We start from the raw sequence: 20376 nt of genomic DNA, 5'->3' as shown, positions 1-20376 counted from the left end.
GAAGTCCCTCATCCCTGGAATCATTCTAGTAAATCTCTTCTGCACCCTCTCTAAGGCCTTCACATCTTTCCTGAAGTGCGGTGCCCAGAACTGGACACAATACTTCAGTTGTGGCCGAACCAGAGTTTTATAAAGGTTCATCAAGACTTCCATACTTTTGTACTCTATGTTTTTATTTATAAAGCCCAGGATCCCGTATGCTTTTTTAACTGCTTTCTCAACCTGCCCTGCCACTTTCAACGATTTGTATACATATACCCCCAGATCTCTCTGTTTCTTTACCCTTTTTAGAGTTGTGCCTCTAGTTTATATTGCCTCTCCTCGTTCTTCCTACCGAAATGTATCACTTCGCACTTTTCTGCGTTAAATTTCATCTGCCATGTGTCCGTCCATTCCACCAGCCTGTCTATAGCCTCTTGAAGTCTATCACTATCCTCCTCACTGTTCACTACACTTCCAAGTTTTGTGTCAACTGCAAATTTTGAAATTGTGCCCTGTACTCCCAAGTCCAAGTCATTAATATATATCAAGAAAAGCAGTGGTGCCAGCACCGACCCCTGGGGAACACCACTGTACACCTCCCTCCAGTCCGAAAAACAACTGTTCACTACTACTCTCTATTTCCTGTCACTTAGCCAATTCTGTATCCATGTTGCTACTGCCCCCTTTATTCCATGGGCCGCAATCTCGATGATAAGCCTACCATGCAGCACTTTATCAAACGCCTTTTGAAAATCCATATACATCACATCAACTGCATTGCCCTTATCTACCCTCTCCGTTACCTCATCAAAAAATTCTATCAGGTTAGTTAATCATGATTTGTCTTTAACAAATCCATGCTGGCTTTCCTTAATCCACACTGTTAATTCTGTCCCGGATTATCGTTCTAAAAGTTTCCCCACCACCGAGGTTAAACTGACTGGCCTGTAGTTGCTGGGTTTATCCTTAAACCCTTTTTTGAACAAGGATGTAACATTTGCAATTTTCCAGTCCTCTGGCACCATCCCCGTATCTACGGATGTTTGGAAGATTATGGCCAGTACCTCCGCAATTTCCACCCTTACTTCCCTCAGCAAACTAGGGTGCATCCCATCCGGACCAAGTGACTTATCTACTTTAAGTACAGCTAGCCTTTCAAGTACCTCTTCTTTATCAATTTTTAGCTCATCCAATATCTCAACTGTATCTTGGTAACATTTTTCCATTTGTTACCTCTAGACTCGACTATTCCAATGCTCTGCTGGCCGGCCTCCCATCTTCCACCCTCCAAAAACTTGAGCTCATCCAAAACTCTGCTGCCTGTATCCTAACTCACACCAAGTCCCGTTCACCCATCACCTCGCTATATTGGCTTCCAGTCCGGGAACGCCTTGATTTTAAAATTCTCATCCTTGTGTTCAAATCCCTCCATGGCCTCGCCCCTCCCTATCTCTGTAACCTCCTCCAGCCCTACAACCCTCCGAGATCTCTGCACTCCTCCAATTCTGGCCTCTTGCTCATCCCCGATTTTAATCGCTCCACCATTGGTGGCCGTGCCTTCAGCTGCCTGGGCCCTAAGCTCTGGAATTCCCTCCTTAAACCTCTCTACCTCTCTCTCCTCCTTTAAGACGCTCCTTAAAACCTACCTCTTTGGCCAAGCTTTTCGTCACCTGTGCTAATATCTCCTTAAGTGGCTCGGTGTCAAATTCTATTTGACAATCGCTCCTGTGAAGTGCCTTGGGACATTAAAGGCGCTATATAAATGCAAGTTGTTGTTGTTGTGGTGACATTCTCTGTGAATGAGATGGCCAGTTCGGTGAGAGCGGAATGAAAGTGTTTTTCATTATTTAGGTTACGGCACTGACGGAGAAGCTTCAGAAGGAACAGCAAATCAACTCAAGTCTGAATCACGCCAAAAAGAACTTGGAGCTGACGGCCAAAGACTTGCAGCATCGCCTGGACGAGGCTGAGACGGTGGCGCTGAAGAGCGGCAAGAAGCAACTGTACAAGATGGAGACCCGGGTGAGAGCTCCAGAGCAGAGTAACCCCCCACTGCACGGTGTACATGGAACACAGACTCCCACTGCTCAGTGTACATGGAACACAGACTCCCACTGCTCGGTGTACATGGAACACAGACTCCCACTGCACGGTGTACATGGAACACAGACTCCCACTGCTCAGTGTACATGGAACACAGACTCCCACTGCACGGTGTACATGGAACACAGACTCCCACTGCACGGTGTACATGGAACACAGACTCCCACTGCACGGTGTACATGGAACACAGACTCCCACTGCTCGGTGTACATGGAACACAGACTCCCACTGCACAGTGTACATGGAACACAGACTCCCACTGCACAGTGTACATGGAACACAGACTCCCACTGCACAGTGTACATGGAACACAGACTCCCACTGCACGGTGTACATGGAACACAGACACCCACTGCACGGTGTACATGGAACACAGACTCCCACTGCACAGTGTACATGGAAAACAGATTCCCACTGCACAGTGTATATGGAAAACAGATTCCCACTGCACAGTGTACATGGAAAACAGACCCCCACTGCACAGTGTACATGGAACACAGATTCCCACTGCACAGTGTACATGGAAAACAGATTCCCACTGCACAGTGTACATGGAACACAGACTCCCACTGCACACTGTACAGACTGTGTAAATGGAAAAGAGACTCCCACTGCACAGTGTACAGACTGTGTATGTGGAAAACTGTCCTTACTCCCTAAAAACTTTACATCTAATACTGCACTCACTGCACCAAACTGTGGGTCCCTGTAAAACTGCTCACCCTCCATAGTACTAGGCTTTATATGTGTCAAATTGCCACTCTTAATACCACACCTAGACTTGGCACATGTAAAACTGCGCCAAGCACAGGCTCGCATTCACTGCACTAAATGCAAACATGGTACATGCCCCTGGGCCAGGTGAAACCTCTCTGGCAACTTCCACTAATTCATACAAATCATATGAATTAAAAGCAGGAGTAGGCCATTCGGCCCCTCGAGCCTGCTCTGCCATTTGATAAGATCATGGCTGATCTGTTTCTGACCTCAACCCTACTTTCCCGTCTACCTACTATAACCTTTGTCCCCCTTGTTAATCAGGAATCTATCTAACTCAGCCTTAAAAATATTCAATGACCCTGCCTCCACCGCTCTCTGGGGAAGGGAGTTCCACAGACTCATGACCCTCTGAGAGAAAACATTTCTCCTCATCTCCATCTTAAATGGGAGACCCCTTATTTTTAAACTGTGTCCCCTGGTTCTAGTCTCTCCCACAAGGGGAAACATCCTCTCAGCATCTACCCCTTCTAGTCCCCTAACGATCTTATATGTTTCAATATGATCACCTCTCATTCTTCTAAACTCCAATGTATACAGGCCCAACTTGTCCAACCTTTCATCATAAGATAACCCCCTCATCCCAGGAATCAGTTGAGTGAACCTTCTCTGAACCGTCTCCAGAGCAATTAAGTCCTTTCTTAAATAAGGAGATCAAAACTGCACACAGTATTCTAGATGTGGTCTCACCAATGCCCTGTACAACTGTCGCAAAACATCTTTACTTTTATATTCCATTCCCCTTGCAATAAATGACAACATTCCACTTGCCTTCCTAATCACTTGCAGTACCTGCATACTAACTTTTTGTGATTCATGTACTAGGACACCCAGATCTCTCTGTACCTCAGAGTTCTGCAATCTCTCTCCATTTAAATAATATACTGCTTTTCTATTCCTCCTGCCAAAGTGGACAAGTTCACATTTTCCCACATTATACTCCATCTGCTAAATTTTTGCCCACTCACTTAACCTAACTATAGCCCTTTGCAGACTCCTTATGTCCTCTTCACAACTTACTTTCCTACCTACCTTTGTGTCATCAGCAGATTTAGCAACCATACATTCGGACCCTTCATCCAAGTCATTGATATAGATTGTAAATAGTTGAGGCCCCAGCATTGATCCCTGTGGCACTCCACTCGTTACATCTTGCCAACCTGAAAATGACCCATTTATGCCTACTCTGTTTCCTGTTCGCTAATCAATCCTTTATCCATGCTAATATGTTACCCCCGACACCATGAGCTCTTACTTTGTGCAGTAGCCTTTGACATGGCACTTTGTCAAAAACCTTCTGGAAATCCAAGTACACCACATCCACAGGATCCCCTTGATCCAGGCTGCTTGTTACTTCATCAAAGAACTCTAATAAATTAGTCAAACACGATTTCCCTTTCACAAAGCCGTGTTGACTCTGACTGATTGCACACTTGGAAGATCTTATACTTCATGACTGTAAAGTCGGGCTCTATCCTTTTTATTAAATTGCCAGTTCAAGTGAGTGATCTGCCTTCAAAGAATGTTGTAATGTTTTTTTTGAACTGCAGATTCGGGAGCTGGATCAGGACATTTCCATCGAAAAGAAGAAAAATGCAGAGTTACAGAGAGGAATAAGAAAGCAAGAACGTTCTGTTAAAGAACTCACCTTCCAGGTAACTGACTGTATCTTCACACTACAAGCTGCTGTGAAGGTAACACAATCTGGCCCACGGTACAGCTACTCCACAGCCCAGGCCTCATTCCCCTTCAGACCCCGGCTGCCTCTTCCAACTCTCTCCGTCGTACCCGGGAAGGGATTTGTGCAGCTATCACAGGATTGGAGGCCAAGGTGTGGCTCCGGATCACTGGGGGAGGGGAGAGGAAATGGAGGGAGTCGGAGAAATAAAGAGAAAGAGAGAGAAGGGGAGACAAAGTGTGGTAGAGGAGAGACAAAGAGGAGCATCTTAAGAGGGAGAAAAATAATCAGAGACTTCAGCGAAAGGAAGAGTGACATTGCCATACAGAGAGAGAGAGAGAGAGAGAAAATACAGAACAATAGAGGAAGGGGATGAGGAGGATAATTGGAGGATTAGAGACACAATCCTTTTGTCTGTAAACACCATGGGAGATGAAAGCTGAACTATGTAGCCAAAGCAGTAGAGTACAAACTGTGGCCAGACCACACCATGTGTACATGGTGCACTTGTATTCACTGAGTTGTCCCACTTGGTATCAGAGGACTGAATTGTGAGAAACGGCTGAAGAATCTTGGACTTTTCAGTCTTGGAAAGACTGAGAGGTGACCTCATAGAGTTAGATACGATGGTAAACAGTATACAATAGATAAACCCAGAGCACTACTCCAAACTAAACCATCATATTAGGACCAGTGGGCATGGTTTTAAACTAGTAAAAAGAAAATTGAGGACTGATGTCAGAAAATTGTTCACACAGAGTGATCGACACTTGGAATGAACTAGGTAGGATAGGGTAACAGAGGAAAAGAATGAAATCGTTTAAGAAACAGTGATGGGAGAGTTGTACAGTCTCTTTGATTGGATGAGCTAAAATAGCCAAATGGCCTTCCTTACCGGCATTTATCCCGTGAACTAGTCCCAGCCACTTCCTTAGGCTGAAGAGAATTGTGTGTAACTTCAGTGTCATGTTCGATCCTGAGCTAAGCATCATACCTCACATCCTCTCCATCACCGAATCTCCTTACTTCCATCTCCATAACATGGCCTATCTCTGCCCCCACCCCCCACCCCGGAACTACTAAAACATGATTATCCACGCTATGCTCACTTCCAGACTCAATTACTCCAACAGTATCCTTGGCCTTCCACTGTCCACCCTCCATAAGTTCGATGTCATAAGTTCCATAGGTTTTTGTGCTAGATATTCTCTGAAGTTCAGCATTACCGGTCACTCCTGTAAGTGGACCTCACATCCCTTACGATCCAGAGTGCACTTTTCTTGGCCCGAATCTAGGTAAATGATAGAATGGCCCAGGGATTGTAACAGAGAACCCTTACTCTGTATCTCGGAAACTGAAAGGTATCTCGTGCTGCCACTTGAATTTTCCTCTCTTCACGGAAGGAGGACTGAAATAGCACTTCACCGAGATGGGGCAGAGATTCAGCTCATCAACCGAGTTGTTTACATAAAATACATGAATGAACAATATACTATTTTCACAGTGAGAACAATCACTATTTCTATGCTTCTCAGTTATGGAAAACAATAAAGGCACAAATTACTAACTCTCTAAATGTGGGCTCAGCTTCTCTAGCTTAAGCTTTGAATCTAAGTTGGTCCAGACTTTTAAAACACACATAGCTTCATGCTGCAGACTACTGTATCAGGGCGAAATTACTCTCTGTTAGTCCTCCCAACCCCCTCGCCTTAAGTCAATGCAACGGAAACTCAGTCCACCGTGCTTTCAATCAGTTACTATCCTGAGGTGAATGTCAACCCTTTGACGTGGGAATAGAATGCTTGTTAGCTTCTATCTAGTTAAGCTCTATCCCCCTCCCCATTATGAAAATCCAATTGGGTGTTTTAACAAGCCATCTTTTCACAATAGGCCGAAATGTTTGTGATTGTACATAACGATCTTCCTTTTAATTAATGCTTCAAATCACCGTTGTAGCCTGGCTCCAGGCTGCTAGATTATTATTGAGAAGTTATGCTGAATTTAGCATTGCAGAAATATGTAAAAAAAAATCAACTCACGCAAAATCCAAATTGTCACACCCCAGCGCTCCACAATGCACCGGCTTGTATTGTGTTCCACGTTAAGTCCCACTCTGTCATCCCCCCTGCCCTTGCTGGCCAACACTGGCTCCCCATCCTCAATACATCCAATTTAAAATCCTTGACTATGTCTTCAAATTCCTCTATGGCCTCACACCTCCTTACCTCTGCAACCTTCTCCAGTTATACATTTGTCCTCTGACTCTGGCTTCGTTTGCTTCTCCTCGCTTTGCCCCACCATTGGTGATAGAGCTTTCAGTCACCTTGGCCCGACTCGCTGAAACCCCCTCCCTAAATCCCTTTGTTTCTCAACTTCTCTGTTCTCCTTTAAAACCCTCCCCGAAGGCCATCTTTTCAGCTTAGTCTTCATTCCCCTCTCAAAACCTGTCTCCCTTGGCTCAGCATCCATCCCTCTTACTATTTCTCTGTAAGATGTCTTGTCTTGTGCATTAAGGCTCTATAGAAGTGCAATTTGCTGTTGTAGTCATTCATAACATACACTGACTGTGCTACACATAGATATTTATTTTATGGTTTGTATAGTACGTACTCCCCATATAATTTATAATGTATTATGGGGCAGATTTTCCTGTTCCTACACTAAGCTGCATTAGATTAACACATAGAGGATTCAGTCCATAAGATAGATTGTAGAATCTCTGATAGTTTCAGTCCATGATAAGATAGATTGTAGAATCTCTGATAGTTTCAGTCCATGATAAGATAGATTGTAGAATCTCTGATAGTTTCAGTCCATGATAAGATAGATTGTAGAATCTCTGATGGTTTCAGTCCATGATAAGATAGATTGTAGAATCTCTGATAGTTTCAGTCTATATTAGGATAGATTGTAGAATCTCTGATAGTTTCAGTCCATGATAAGATAGATTGTAGAATCTCTGATGGTTTCAGTCCATGATAAGATAGATTGTAGATCTGATGGTTTCAGTTCATGATAAGATAGATTGTAGAATCTCTGATGGTTTCAGTCCATGATAAGATAGATTGTAGATCTGATGGTTTCAGTTCATGATAAGATAGATTGTAGAATCTCTGATGGTTTCAGTCCATGATAAGATAGATTGTAGAATCTCTGATGGTTTCAGTCCATGATAAGATAGATTGTAGAATCTCTGATGGTTTCAGTTCATGATAAGATAGATTGTAGAATCTCTGATGGTTTCAGTCCATGATAAGATAGATTGTAGAATCTCTGATGGTTTCAGTCCATGATAAGATAGATTGTAGAATCTCTGATGGTTTCAGTCCATGATAAGATAGATTGTAGAATCTCTGATGGTTTCAGTCCATGATAAGATAGATTGTAGATCTGATGGTTTCAGTCCATGATAAGATAGATTGTAGATCTGATAGTTTCAGTTGTAAGTGGTTTTCCCGGGCGTACCGAAGACACACCTCTTACTATAAGTTCTGGAATTATAGGGATTATAAGGACCGATCAGTCTTGGACACAAGCTTTCGGGCTCAACTGTATTGTGTTTAATAAGATTAACAATGACACCAGTAAACAGTACAAACAGTACAACCCTGGCTTGTCCAATAAACCCTACCGTGCTAAATTACTACGGCCTAATAAGAGAAAACCCCCTCCCCCGTGAAATAAACTAACACAGGACCCCCCAGCACTAAGACCCTCTAAGGTTTGGTTAGGACTTACATTCACCTCCTCACACAGCTAAGTGGTCTTGTGGATGTGTAGGCGCAGGCAATATGCTCACCCCGATTGCTCGTTGTTGCTTGCAGTTTCTTCCTGCACGTTTCGCTCCTGGTTCCGTACTTCCGACGCAGTATCCAAGTTCCAGTTTGAATCGAGGTCCGTTAATGAGGGATGAAGAGCAGCGCTCAGCTTCTGGTGGTGTTCCGTTGAATTGAGCCGAGCCCCACTCGGGGGACTCGTTGTAGATTGATGCCGAGGAGAAGAGAGCAGAGAGCAGAGAGCAGAGCAGAGAGCAGAGCCAAGCCAGGAACCGTTGCCAAACGGCTCCTTATATCCCCAAAACCCATCACCTTTTCTCCCGCCAATACTGATCAATGTATTGACTCAGGTGATCTGTCTGGACCCCCCCCCCCGTGACCTGGAGTGACTCATAACCTTTGAAATCTTTGTGAAAAATGCTATTTAATTTTCCCGCTCCCAGGCCTTGCACCTGGAGAGACAATGGGTGCTGATTACTGGGTGTCTGTTGTTTCCTGAGTTGTTGGCCCCCATTAGCAGGTCATGGGTTTCGATCTCAAACCGATCTTGCTTAACTGGCTTTTCTCCTGGAAGACAATGGCCCGGCCATCTCCTGCCTTCCACCAGTTTGGGTTGGGACTGAGTGTCTGTGAGTTACCTCTCGGGTTACTGCTCCCAGTGCTCATGTTAAATGGTGATGACGTCAATTGGCCTGGGTTCCCTTCCACCCAAGCTGTCAGTGTGAAATGTCCGTTTGCATATGAATGCACCTTAGTCAGGTTAGCCTGGCTCGAAACTCCTGCCAGTCAATCCTGTTCTCTAAGCCACTCCCACAAGCTTGCCAAACCGTACAGTCTTTCTTGGGGGTATTGGAATTAAAATATGATTCATAAAAATGGCCAGAACGCTGGTGCTACACAGTCCTTGATTGTAGAATGTCTGATGGTTTCAGTCCATTTTTTTTTATTTGTTCATAAGATGTGGGCGTCACTGGCGAGGCCAGCATTTATTGCCCATCCCTAAATGCCCTTGAGAAGGTGGTGGTGAGCCGCCTTCTTGAACCGCTGCAGTCCGTGTGGTGAAGGTTCTCCCACAGTGCTGTTAGGAAGAGAGTTCCAGGATTTTGACCCTGCGACGATGAAGGAATGGTGATATATTTCCAAGTCGGGATGGTGTGTGACTTGGAGGGGAACGTGCAGGTGGTGTTGTTCCCATGTGCCTGCTGCCCTTGTCCTTCTAGGTGGTAGAGGTCGGGGGTTTGGGAGGTGCTGTCGAAGAAGCCTTGGCGAGTTGCTGCAGTGCATCCTGTGGATGGTACACACTGCAGCCACAGTGCGCCGGTGGTGAAGGGAGTGAATGTTTAGGGTGGTGGATGGGGTGCCAATCAAGTGGGCTGCTTTGTCCTGGATGGTGTCGAGCTTCTTGAGTGTTGTTGGAGCTGCACTCATCCAGGCAAGTGGAGAGTATTCCATCACACTCCTGACTTGTGCCTTCAAGATGGTGGAAAGACTTTGGGGAGTCAGGAGGTGAGTCACTCGCCGTAGAATACCCAGCCTCTGACCTGCTCTTGTAGCCACAGTATTTATATGGCTGGTCCAGTTAAGTTTCTGGTCAATGGTGACCCACAGGAGGTTGATGGTGGGGGATTCGGCGATGGTAATGCCGTTGAATGTCAAGGGGAGGTGGTTAGACTCTCTCTTGTTTGAGATGGTCATTGCCTGGCACTTGTCTGGCGCGAATGTTACTTGCCACTTATGAGCCCAAGCCTGGATGTTGTCCAGGTCTTGCTGCATGCGGGCACGGACTGCTTCATTATCTGAGGGGTTGCGAATGGAAACGAACACTGTGCAATCATCAGCGAACATCCCCATTTCTGACCTTATTGATGAAGCAGCTGAAGATGGTTGAGCCTGGACACTGACCTGAGGAATTCCTGCAGCAATGTCCTGGGGCTGAGATGATTGGCCTCCAACAACCACTACCATCTTCCTTTGTGCTAGGTATGACTCCAGCCACTGGAGAGTTTTCCCCTGATTCCCATTCCCATTCAATTTTACTAGGGCTCCTTGGTGCCACACTCGGTCAAATGCTGCCTTGATGTCAAGGGCAGTCACTCTCACCTCACCTCTGGAATTCAGCTCTTTTGTCCATGTTTGGACCAAGGCTGTAATGAGGTCTGGAGCCGAGTGGTCCTGGCGGAACCCAAACTGAGCATCGGTGAGCAGGTTATTGGTGAGTAAGTGCTGCTTGATAGCACTGTCGACGACACCTTCCATCATTTTGCTGATGATTGAGAGTAGGCTGATGGGGCGGTAATTGGCCGGATTGGATTTGTCCAGCATTTTTGTGGACAGGACATACCTGGGCAATTTTCCACATAGATGCCAGTGTTGTAGCTGTACTGGAACAGCTTGGCTAGGGGCGCGGCTAGTTCTGGAACTGCAATTAGGATAGATTGTAGATCTGGTGGTTTCAGTCCATATCAGGATAGATTGTAGATCTGGTGGTTTCAGTCCATGTTAGGATAGATTGTAGATCTGGTGGTTTCAGTCCATGTTAGGATAGATTGTAGATCTGGTGGTTTCAGTCCATGTTAGGATAGATTGTAGATCTGGTGGTTTCAGTCCATGTTAGGATAGATTGTAGATCTGGTGGTTTCAGTCCATGTTAGGATAGATTGTAGATCTGGTGGTTTCAGTCCATGTTAGGATAGATTGTAGATCTGGTGGTTTCAGTCCATGTTAGGATAGATTGTAGATCTGGTGGTTTCAGTCCATGTTAGGATAGATTGTAGATCTGGTGGTTTCAGTCCATGTTAGGATAGATTGTACAGGGTCTTTGTGAGCTTGATGGGCCGAACGACCTTCTTCCATTCCATAATACCTAATATCCTTATCGTCTCTAGGTGTGCATCCTCTGTTAGTGAGAATACCTGGCATTCTGAGCATTTACTTTTGTTATAATGTATACTGTAGAAAGTTCAATAGAAAGGAATTTTTAAAAGGAGAACATGCCGATTTATTCAGACCAACAGTGCTATTGATCCCAAAGTTGTCGTCCCACCTGTGTATTGACTGAACTTTGGGATGAGGAGCATTCTTCAATAAAGTGCTGTGTATTTTCACAGCAAAAAAAATCACAATTATGAGCTGAGGCTATTCTTCAACTGCTTTTGATTTTTTATATATTTTATTTAATTATATTTTAAAACAGTCTGAAGAAGATCAAAAAAATCTGAAAAAGCTGCAGGATATCATCGACCAGCTCCAGTTGAAGATAAAGAGTTACAAGCTGCAAACTGAGCAGGCGGTGAGTAAAGCGCGTTACTGATGGGCTGAGCAGATGTTGAACAACTGGGCCTCTGTTACATGCAGGTTGACCGAGCGATGAGTAGCTGTTGTGACTCACCGTACAGGAGTGATTATCAAAATGAGGGGTCTTATAGTCGGGCAATATAACATTTTGCGACCATCTGCTCCTGGTATCAGTGTCAAACACTCCTGGGTCAGATATCATAGAATGGTTACAGCATGGAAGGAGGCTCTTCGGCCCATTGAGTCCGTGCTGGCTCTATGCAAGAGCAATCCAGCCGGTCCCACTGCCTTGCCGTATCCCTGTTGCCCTGCACATTTTTTCATTTCATGTACTTATCCAGTTCCCTTTTGAAGGCCATGATTGAATCTGCCTCCGCCAACCCCTCGGGCAGTGCGTTCCAGATCCTAACCACCCGCTGTGTAAAAAAGTTTTTCCTCATATCACCTATGGTTCTTTTGCCAATCACCTTAAATCTGTGCCCTCTGGTCCTTGACCCTTCCACCAATCCACTGGTTCCCCTTTATCTGCCACCTTCTTGCCCACTCACTTAATCTGTCTAAATTCCTTTGCAGACTCTTTCATAGAATCATAGAATCATAGAAGTTTACAACATGGAAACAGGCCCTTCGGCCCAACATGTCCATGTCGCCCAGTTTATACCACTAAGCTAGTCCCAATTGCCTGCACTTGGCCCATATCCCTCTATACCCATCTTACCCATGTAACTGTCCAAATGCTTTTTAAAAGACAAAATTGTACCCGCCTCTACTACTGCCTCTGGCAGCTCGTTCCAGACACTCACCACCCTTTGAGTGAAAAAAAATTGTCCCTCTGGACCCTTTTGTATCTCTCCCCTCTCACCTTAACTCTATGTCCCCTCGTTATAGACTCCCCTACCTTTGGGAAAAGATTTTGACTATCTACCTTATCTATGCCTCTCATTATTTTATAGACTTGTATAAGATCACCCCTCAACCTCCTACTCTCCAGGGAAAAAAGTCCCAGTCTGTCTAACCTCTCCCTATAAGTCAAACCATCAAGTCCCGGTAGCATCCTAGTAAATCTTTTCTCCACTCTTTCTAGTTTAATAATATCCTTTCTATAATAGGGTGACCAGAACTGTACACAGTATTCCAAGTGTGGCCTAACTAATGTCTTGTACAACTTCAACAAGACATCCCAACTCCTGTATTCAATGTTCTGACCAATGAAACCAAGCAAGCTGAATGCCTTCTTCACCACCCTATCCACCTGTGACTCCACTTTCAAGGAGCTATGAACCTGTACTCCCAGATCTCTTTGTTCTATAACTCTCCCCAACGCCCTACCATTAACGGAGTAGGTCCTGGCCCGATTCGATCTCCCAAAATGCATCACCTTACATTTATCTAAATTGAACTCCATCTGCCATTCATCGGCCCACTGGCCCAATTTATCAAGATCCCGTTGCAATCCGAGATAACCTTCTTCACTGTCCACAATGCCACCAATCTTGGTGTCATCTGCAAACTTACTAACCATGCCTCCTAAATTCTCATCCAAATCATTAATATAAATAACAAATAACAGCGGACCCAGCACCGATCCCTGAGGCACACCGCTGGTCACAGGCCTCCAATTTGAAAAACAACCCTCTACAACCACCCTCTGTCTTCTGTCGTCAAGCCAATGTTGTATCCAATTGGCTACCTCACCTTGGATCCCGTGAGATTTAACCTTATGTAACAACCTACCATGCGGTACCTTGTCAAAGGCTTTGCTAAAGTCCATGTAGACCACGTCTACTGCACAGCCCTCATCTATCTTCTTGGTTACCCCTTCAAAAAACTCAATCAAATTCGTGAGACATGATTTTCCTCTCACAAAACCATGCTGACTGTTCCTAATCAGTCCCTGTCTCTCCAAATGCCTGTAGATCCTGTCTCTCAGAATACCCTCTAACAACTTACCCACGACAGATGTCAGGCTCACCGGTCTGTAGTTCCCAGGCTTTTCCCTGCCGCCCTTCTTAAACAAAGGCACAACATTTGCTACCCTCCAATCTTCAGGCACCTCACCTGTAGCGGTGGATGATTCAAATATCTCTGCTAGGGGACCCGCAATTTCCTCCCTAACCTCCCATAACGTCCTAGGATACATTTCATCAGGTCCCAGAGATTTATCTACCTTGATGCGCGTTAAGACTTCCAGCACCTCCCTCTCTGTAATATGTACACTCCTCAAGACATCACTATTTATTTCCCCAAGTTCCCTGACATCCATGCCTTTCTCAACGGTAAATACCGATGCGAAATATTCTTTGCATCCTCCTCACAGCTTACTTTCCCACCTAGCTTTGTATCGTCAGCATACTTAGATACATTACACTCAGTCCCTTCATCTAAGTCATTAAAATAGATTGTAAATAGCTGAGGCCCAAGCACTGGTATTTGCAGCACCCCACTAGTTACAACCTGCCAACCTGAGAATTTATTTATTCCTACTCCCTGTTTTCTGTCCTTTAACCAATCCTTTATCCATGTTAATATATTACCCCCAATCCCATGAGCCCTTATCTTGTGTAACCACCTTTTGTGTGGCACCTTATCGAATGCCTTTTGAAAATTCAAATATACGACATCCACTGGTTCCCCTTTATCTACCCTGCTAGTTACATCCTCAAAAAAACTCTAATAAATTTGCCAAACATGATTTCCCTTTCATAAAACCATGTTGACTCTGCCTAATCATATTATGATTTTCTAAGTGCACTGTTATTACGTCTTTAATAATGGATTCTAGCATTTTCCCGATGACTGATGTCAGGCTAACTGGCCTGTAGTTCCCTGTTTTCTCTCTCCCTCCTTTCTTGAATAGTGGGGTTACATTTGCTACCTTCCAATCCACAGGGACCATTCTAGAATCTAGGGAATTCTGGAAGATCAAAACCAATGCGTCCACTATCTCTGCAGCCACCTCTTTTAGAACCCTGGGATGTAGGCCATCGGGTCCAGGGGATTTATCAGCGTTTAGTCCCATTAATTTCTCCAGTACATTTTCTTTACTAATCTTAATTACTTTAAGTTCCTCACTCTCATTAGACCCTTGGTTCCCCACTATTTCCGGTGTGTTTTTTATATCATCTAATGTGAAGACAGACACAAAATATTTGTTTAACGTCTCTGCCATTTCCTTATTCCTCATTATAATTTCTCCTGTCTCAGCCTCTAAGTGATCCACATTTACTTTTCCTAATCTCTTTCTTCTTACATACTTTTTACAATCTGTTTTTATATTTCTTGCTGGTTTACTCTCATTCAATTTTCTCCCACTACCAATTTTTTGATGTGGAGATGCCGGTGATGGACTGGGGTTGACAATTGTAAACAATTTTACAACACCAAGTTATAGTCCAGCAATTTTATTTTAAATTCACAAGCTTTCGGAGGCTTCCTCCTTCCTCAGGTGAACGATGTGAAAATGAAATCCTCGAGTTGTTGGTTTTTTTTGGTGATTTGTATATTCTGTGAGACCTGGCAGGTAACACCTGTCTGTCTGCACACTGATTGCCTTGGCAACGGGCAGTTGAAAAAACTGTCTGTACTCACCAAGCATTGTTCTGTGAATTATAAATGCGATTTCATCTCGAGGATTTCATTTTCACATCGTTCACCTGATGAAGGAGGAAGCCTCCGAAAGCTTGTGAATTTAAAATAAAATTGCTGGACTATAACTTGGTGTTGTAAAATTGTTTACAATTACCAATTTTTTGGTCATCCTTTGCTGATTTCTAAAACCTTCCCAATCCTCAGCCTTACTACTCTTCTTGGCAACATTATAGAATCATAGAAAATTTACGGCACAGAAGGAGGCCATTCGGCCCATTTTTTCCGCGTCGGCTGATAAATGAGCCACCCAGCCTAATCCCACTTTCCCACATTTGGTCCGTAGCCCTGCAGGTCTCGGCTCTTCAGGTGCACATCCAGGTATTTTTTAAATGAGTTGAGGGTTTCTGCCTCTACCACCCTCTCAGGCAGTGAGTTCCAGACCCCCACCACCCTCTGGATGTAAAAATATTTCCTCGTTTCCGCTCTAATCTTTCCACCAATCACTTTAAATCTATGCCCCCTGATTATTGACCCCTCCACTAAGAGAAATAGGTCCTCCCTATCCACTCTATCTAGGCCCCTCATAATTTTGTACACCTCAATCAAATCACCCCTCAACCTCCTTTGTTCCAAGGAAAACAACCCCAGCCTATCCAATCCGTCATCATAGCTAAAATTCTCCAGTCCTGGCAACATCCTCGTAAATCTCCTCTGCACCCTCTCTAGTGCAATTACATCCTTCCTGTAATGTGGTGACCAGAACTGTATGTAGTACTCAAGCTGTGGCCTAACTAGTGTTTTATACAGTTCCAGCATAACAGCCCTGCTTTTATATTCTATGCCTCGGCTAATAAAGGAAAGCATTCCATATGCCTTCTTAACCATTTTATCTACCTGTCCTGCTACCTTCAGGGAACTGTGGACATGCACTCCAAGGTCCCTCACTTCCTCTACACCTCTCAGTATCCTCCCATTTATTGTGTATTCCCTTGCCTTGTTTGCTCTCCCCAAATGCATTACCTCACACTTCTCCGGATTGAACTCCATTTGCCACTTTTCTGCCCATCTGATTAGTCCATTGATATCTTCCTGCTGTCTACAGCTTTCCTCCTCACTATGAACCACACGGCCTATCTTTGTATCATCCGCAAATTTCTTAATCATGCCCCCTACGTTTAAGTCCAAATCGTTAATATATACCACAAAAAGCAAAGGACCTAGTACCGAGCCCTGCGGAACCCCACTGGAATCAGCCTTCCAGTCGCAAAAACACCCATCGACCATTACCCTTTGCTTCCTGCAACTGAGCTAATTTTGGATCCAATTTGCCACATTCCCTTGGATCTCATGGACTTTTACTTTTTTGACCAATCAGCCATGTGGGACCTTGTCAAAAGCCTTGCTAAAATCCATGTAGACTACATCAATTGCACTACCCTCATCGATCCTCCTTGTCACCTCCTCGAAAAATTATTCAAGTTAGTCAGACACGACCTCCCCTTAACAAATCCACGCTGACTGTCCGTGATTACTCCGTGCCTTTCTAAGTGACGGTTTATCCTGTCCCTCAGAATTGATTCCAATAATTTGCCCACCACCGAGGTTAGACTGACTGGCCTGTGTTAACTCAGACTATCCTTCACTCCCTTTTTAAACAACGGTAGAACGTTAGCAGTCCTCCAATCCTCCGGCACCATGCCTGTATCCTGTGAAGTTTGGAAAATGGTTGTTAAAGCCTCCGCTATTTCCTCCCTTGCTTCTTTTAATATCCTGGGATACATTTCATCCGGCCCTGATGATTTATCCACTTTCAAAGATGCTAATCCCCTTAATACTTCCTCTCTCACTATGTTTATCCCATCCAATATTCACACTCCTCCTCCTTAACTTCAATCCCTGTATCATCCCTCTGCTTTGTGAAGACAGATGCAAAGTATTCATTAAGAACCATACCCACATCTTCCATCTCCACACATAGTTTACCTCTTTGGTCTCTGATGGGCCCTACTCTTTCCTTAGTTATCCTCTTACTCTTAATGTATTTATAAAACATCTTTGGGTTTCTTTGATTTTACCTGCTAATATTTTTTCATGCCCGCTCTTTGCTTTCCTAATTTCCTTTTTAACTTCACCCCTGCACTTTGTATACTTCTCTAAGCTTTCAGTAGTATTGAGTTCCCGGTGTCTATCATAGGCTTTCTTTTTCTGCCTTATCTTACCCTGAATGCTTCTTGTCATCCAGGGGGCTCTAGATTTGACAGTCCCTCCCTTTTTCTTTGTGGGAACATGTTTACTCTAAACCCCTTGAATCACCCCCTTGAATGCCTCCCACTGCTCTGACACTGATTTACCTTCAAGTAGCTGTTTCCGGTTTACTTCTGCTAAATCACTTCTCAGTTTAGTAAAATTGGCCTTTCCCCAATTGAAAACTTTATCTCCTGCCCTGTCTTTGTCCTTTTCTTAGGCCTCTTCTTTTAATCTTATACTATCCTTAACTTCCCTAGTTAACCACGGTTGGGATAATTTTTCCCGTGGAGTTTTTATTCCTCAAGGGAATGTATATTCGTTGAGAATTATGAATTATTTCTTTAAATGTGTGCCATTGCTTATCTACTGTCATATCTTTTAATTTCCCAATCTACCTTAGCCAACTCGCCCCTCATACCTACGGAATTGGCTTTATTTAAATTTAAGACCCAATTTTGGACCATTAATATATATGTATTCAGTAAGCACACAGCATATGTGTGCAGCAGATGGTGTAATGTGTACACGAGGTGTGTTCAGTGAGGTGTAGCCAGTGTGAATGTCATATATTGAGTGTGCACATATTGAGAGTGCAGTATACCAGCACGGATCTGGTGACCATGTCCTGAGTGTGCAGCGAGCTGTATGGCTAATCAACGTGAATAGATCACTACATGAGTTGTGTGTTTTCCTGACTGCAGGAGGAACAGGCCAACACCAACCTTTCAAAGTTCCGGAAGATACGGCATGAACTGCAAGATGCAGAGGAGCGAGCGGATGCAGCAGAAACTCAAGTGACCAAACTGCGGCCAACTTCAAAGCAGCTCTGTGGATAGATGAAGAATTGACAGGTGGACATCAGATTCCTCATTTATAAAACAGCCTTTTGCTCTATAGTGGCATAACACTCTTATAAATATTACACAGAGAGTAACACCCAGATAGGAGCATATTATAAGGTAACAATAGATACAGGAGGCTAGAAATTCCCGTGCTTTTATAGCACAAATTTTGCAATCCAAGGGAGGAATTTGGTGGAACCAGGTTCCGCCTGGTCTCTTGCCCCTCCCCACCCCACCCCACCCCCGAGTCAAAACTCTGATGGGAGAGGGGAGACCTTCACCCCTCCCATGGTGACGGCACCAGTAGAGGGAGGAGGGATGGAATGATGTCAGGGAAGTTCCGTCTGATCCACCCAACAAGGTGGTGCCAGGTCGAAATCTCTGGCAGAAGTGGGTCCAGCAGGCCTTCGAATGGGTTTTATCCACGTGGAAATTGATTTCCTGCTACGCTCCCGCTGGGGTCAGAAATTCCGGGGATGAGGTTTACACTCCCCCGTAGCATCCACTGAAATAAATGGGAGTCTGACAAATCATCAGCAAAAACAAAATCTCAGTAAAGAACAATATAGAACCAATCAAATTTCCCTGGATACTTTACATAGAACAACTATTCTTGAAAGACATTACCAGCATTTTAGAAATCATTTCATGAGGTTAGGAACACAGGAACAGGAGTAGGCCATTCAGCCCCTCAAACCTGCTCCGCCATTCAATCAGATCATGGCTGATCTGTATCTTAACTCCATTTACTTGCCTTGGTTCCATATCCCTTAATACCCTTGCCTGACAAAAATTTATCAATCTCAGTTGTGTGAAGAAGTGCTTCCTGAAATCACCCCTGAATGGCCTAGCTCTAATTTTAAGACGATGCCCCCTCGTTCTGGACTCCCCCACCAGAGGAAATATTTTCTATCTACCCTATCAAATCCTTTAATCATCTTAAACACCTCAATTAGATCACCCCTTAATCTTCTAAACTTGAGGGAATGTAAGACTAGTCTATGGAACCTGTTCTTCTAGTTTAACCCATTTAGCCCCGGTATCATAGTTACTGATCACCAATATGGAACAAAGGTAAGAAGTTTCAAAATAGTGGGATAAAAAATTGACTGAGCAGAGTGTAGCGAAAAATGGGAACTTTTCAGACTGGAATGAGGTTATGTAAGAACACTGGAACCAGCACCCTGGCACGAATATTTATTACGGGCACCGGACAAATCCTTAACCCCCTCATCAAGGAATCATCTGGGGTTTACCGTCTAAGAGAGAATGATGTCCAAATTTAGCTCGTCAAACTGTCTTACATCAACCAGTTCAGATTATGTTATATTTGTACTGCTGTTATCTTTTTAAAACCAAGGATACAAAGCAAGATGATAGATAACACGTACCAGGTTTGAAGTATTAAGTGGCATTTAGCAGAACTGAGTAAGGACTGTACGGTTTAGCGACACTGCATAAGTCCTGGGGTTTGGCAGCATGGGGAAAGGTTGGTCAGTTGATGAATAGAAGCTTTTTTTAAAATTTCTAAGTTGGCAACAGAGTTGGGAGACTTCAGAAACTCACTCCACAGAACCACCTAATGGTCAGAGCCTGCCACTAAATTGTGACAGTTGACATAGAAAATTTGAATGGGAAATGTTGCCATAGCAAATTACAGTGGTAAATGTTGACAAAAGTATAACTAAAAATCGTGACAACAGGAAGTAAGGTTTGTGGACAGGAAGTTTGTATCCTATGCAACATTTTAAAATAAAAGTAGCTTTAATGACTTGGATATTGGCTTCCACTTGATACCAAAATAGGAAGCAGCGCAAACATTGAGGAACTATGCAGCCAGAATATTTAAGGATTATAGGTTGCTGGGCCAAAATGGTGGCAGATAGCGAATAATTTTTTTTTGCTATTCATTTTCTTATCATCACTTCTAGGGCAGCGACCGACGGGAACGCAAGATGACCCGACTGGTTAGGAGCTGCCGTGAAATTTCCCCGCTTGCCCTGACCCACTGGCTTAGACTGCAACAGTCATGGACACATTGCTGAAGAGGTTATTCCCACGCTTAGAATCATAGATTATGGGAGAGGAG

General features: G+C 44.1%; 1 protein-coding gene across 1 annotated transcript in view; it reads left to right on the top strand.

The window, feature by feature from the left end:
* LOC137299725 (myosin-7B-like) overlaps window positions 1-20376 on the top strand; it is a 175898-nt gene extending 155522 nt beyond the window's left edge. The window contains exons 38-42 of the mRNA XM_067968664.1: window positions 1834-2004; window positions 4413-4517; window positions 11510-11605; window positions 18147-18296; window positions 20219-20376. Coding sequence (XP_067824765.1) covers window positions 1834-2004; window positions 4413-4517; window positions 11510-11605; window positions 18147-18281 — 507 coding nt within the window. The 3' untranslated portion in view covers window positions 18282-18296; window positions 20219-20376. The remainder of the gene's footprint in view (window positions 1-1833; window positions 2005-4412; window positions 4518-11509; window positions 11606-18146; window positions 18297-20218) is intronic.

The sequence above is a fragment of the Heptranchias perlo genome, chromosome 2 (genome assembly GCF_035084215.1).
Source record: "Heptranchias perlo isolate sHepPer1 chromosome 2, sHepPer1.hap1, whole genome shotgun sequence".
Taxonomy (NCBI): domain Eukaryota; kingdom Metazoa; phylum Chordata; class Chondrichthyes; order Hexanchiformes; family Hexanchidae; genus Heptranchias; species Heptranchias perlo.
Note: the sequence above shows the minus strand (reverse complement) of the source record. Positions and strands in the feature narration are given on the sequence as shown.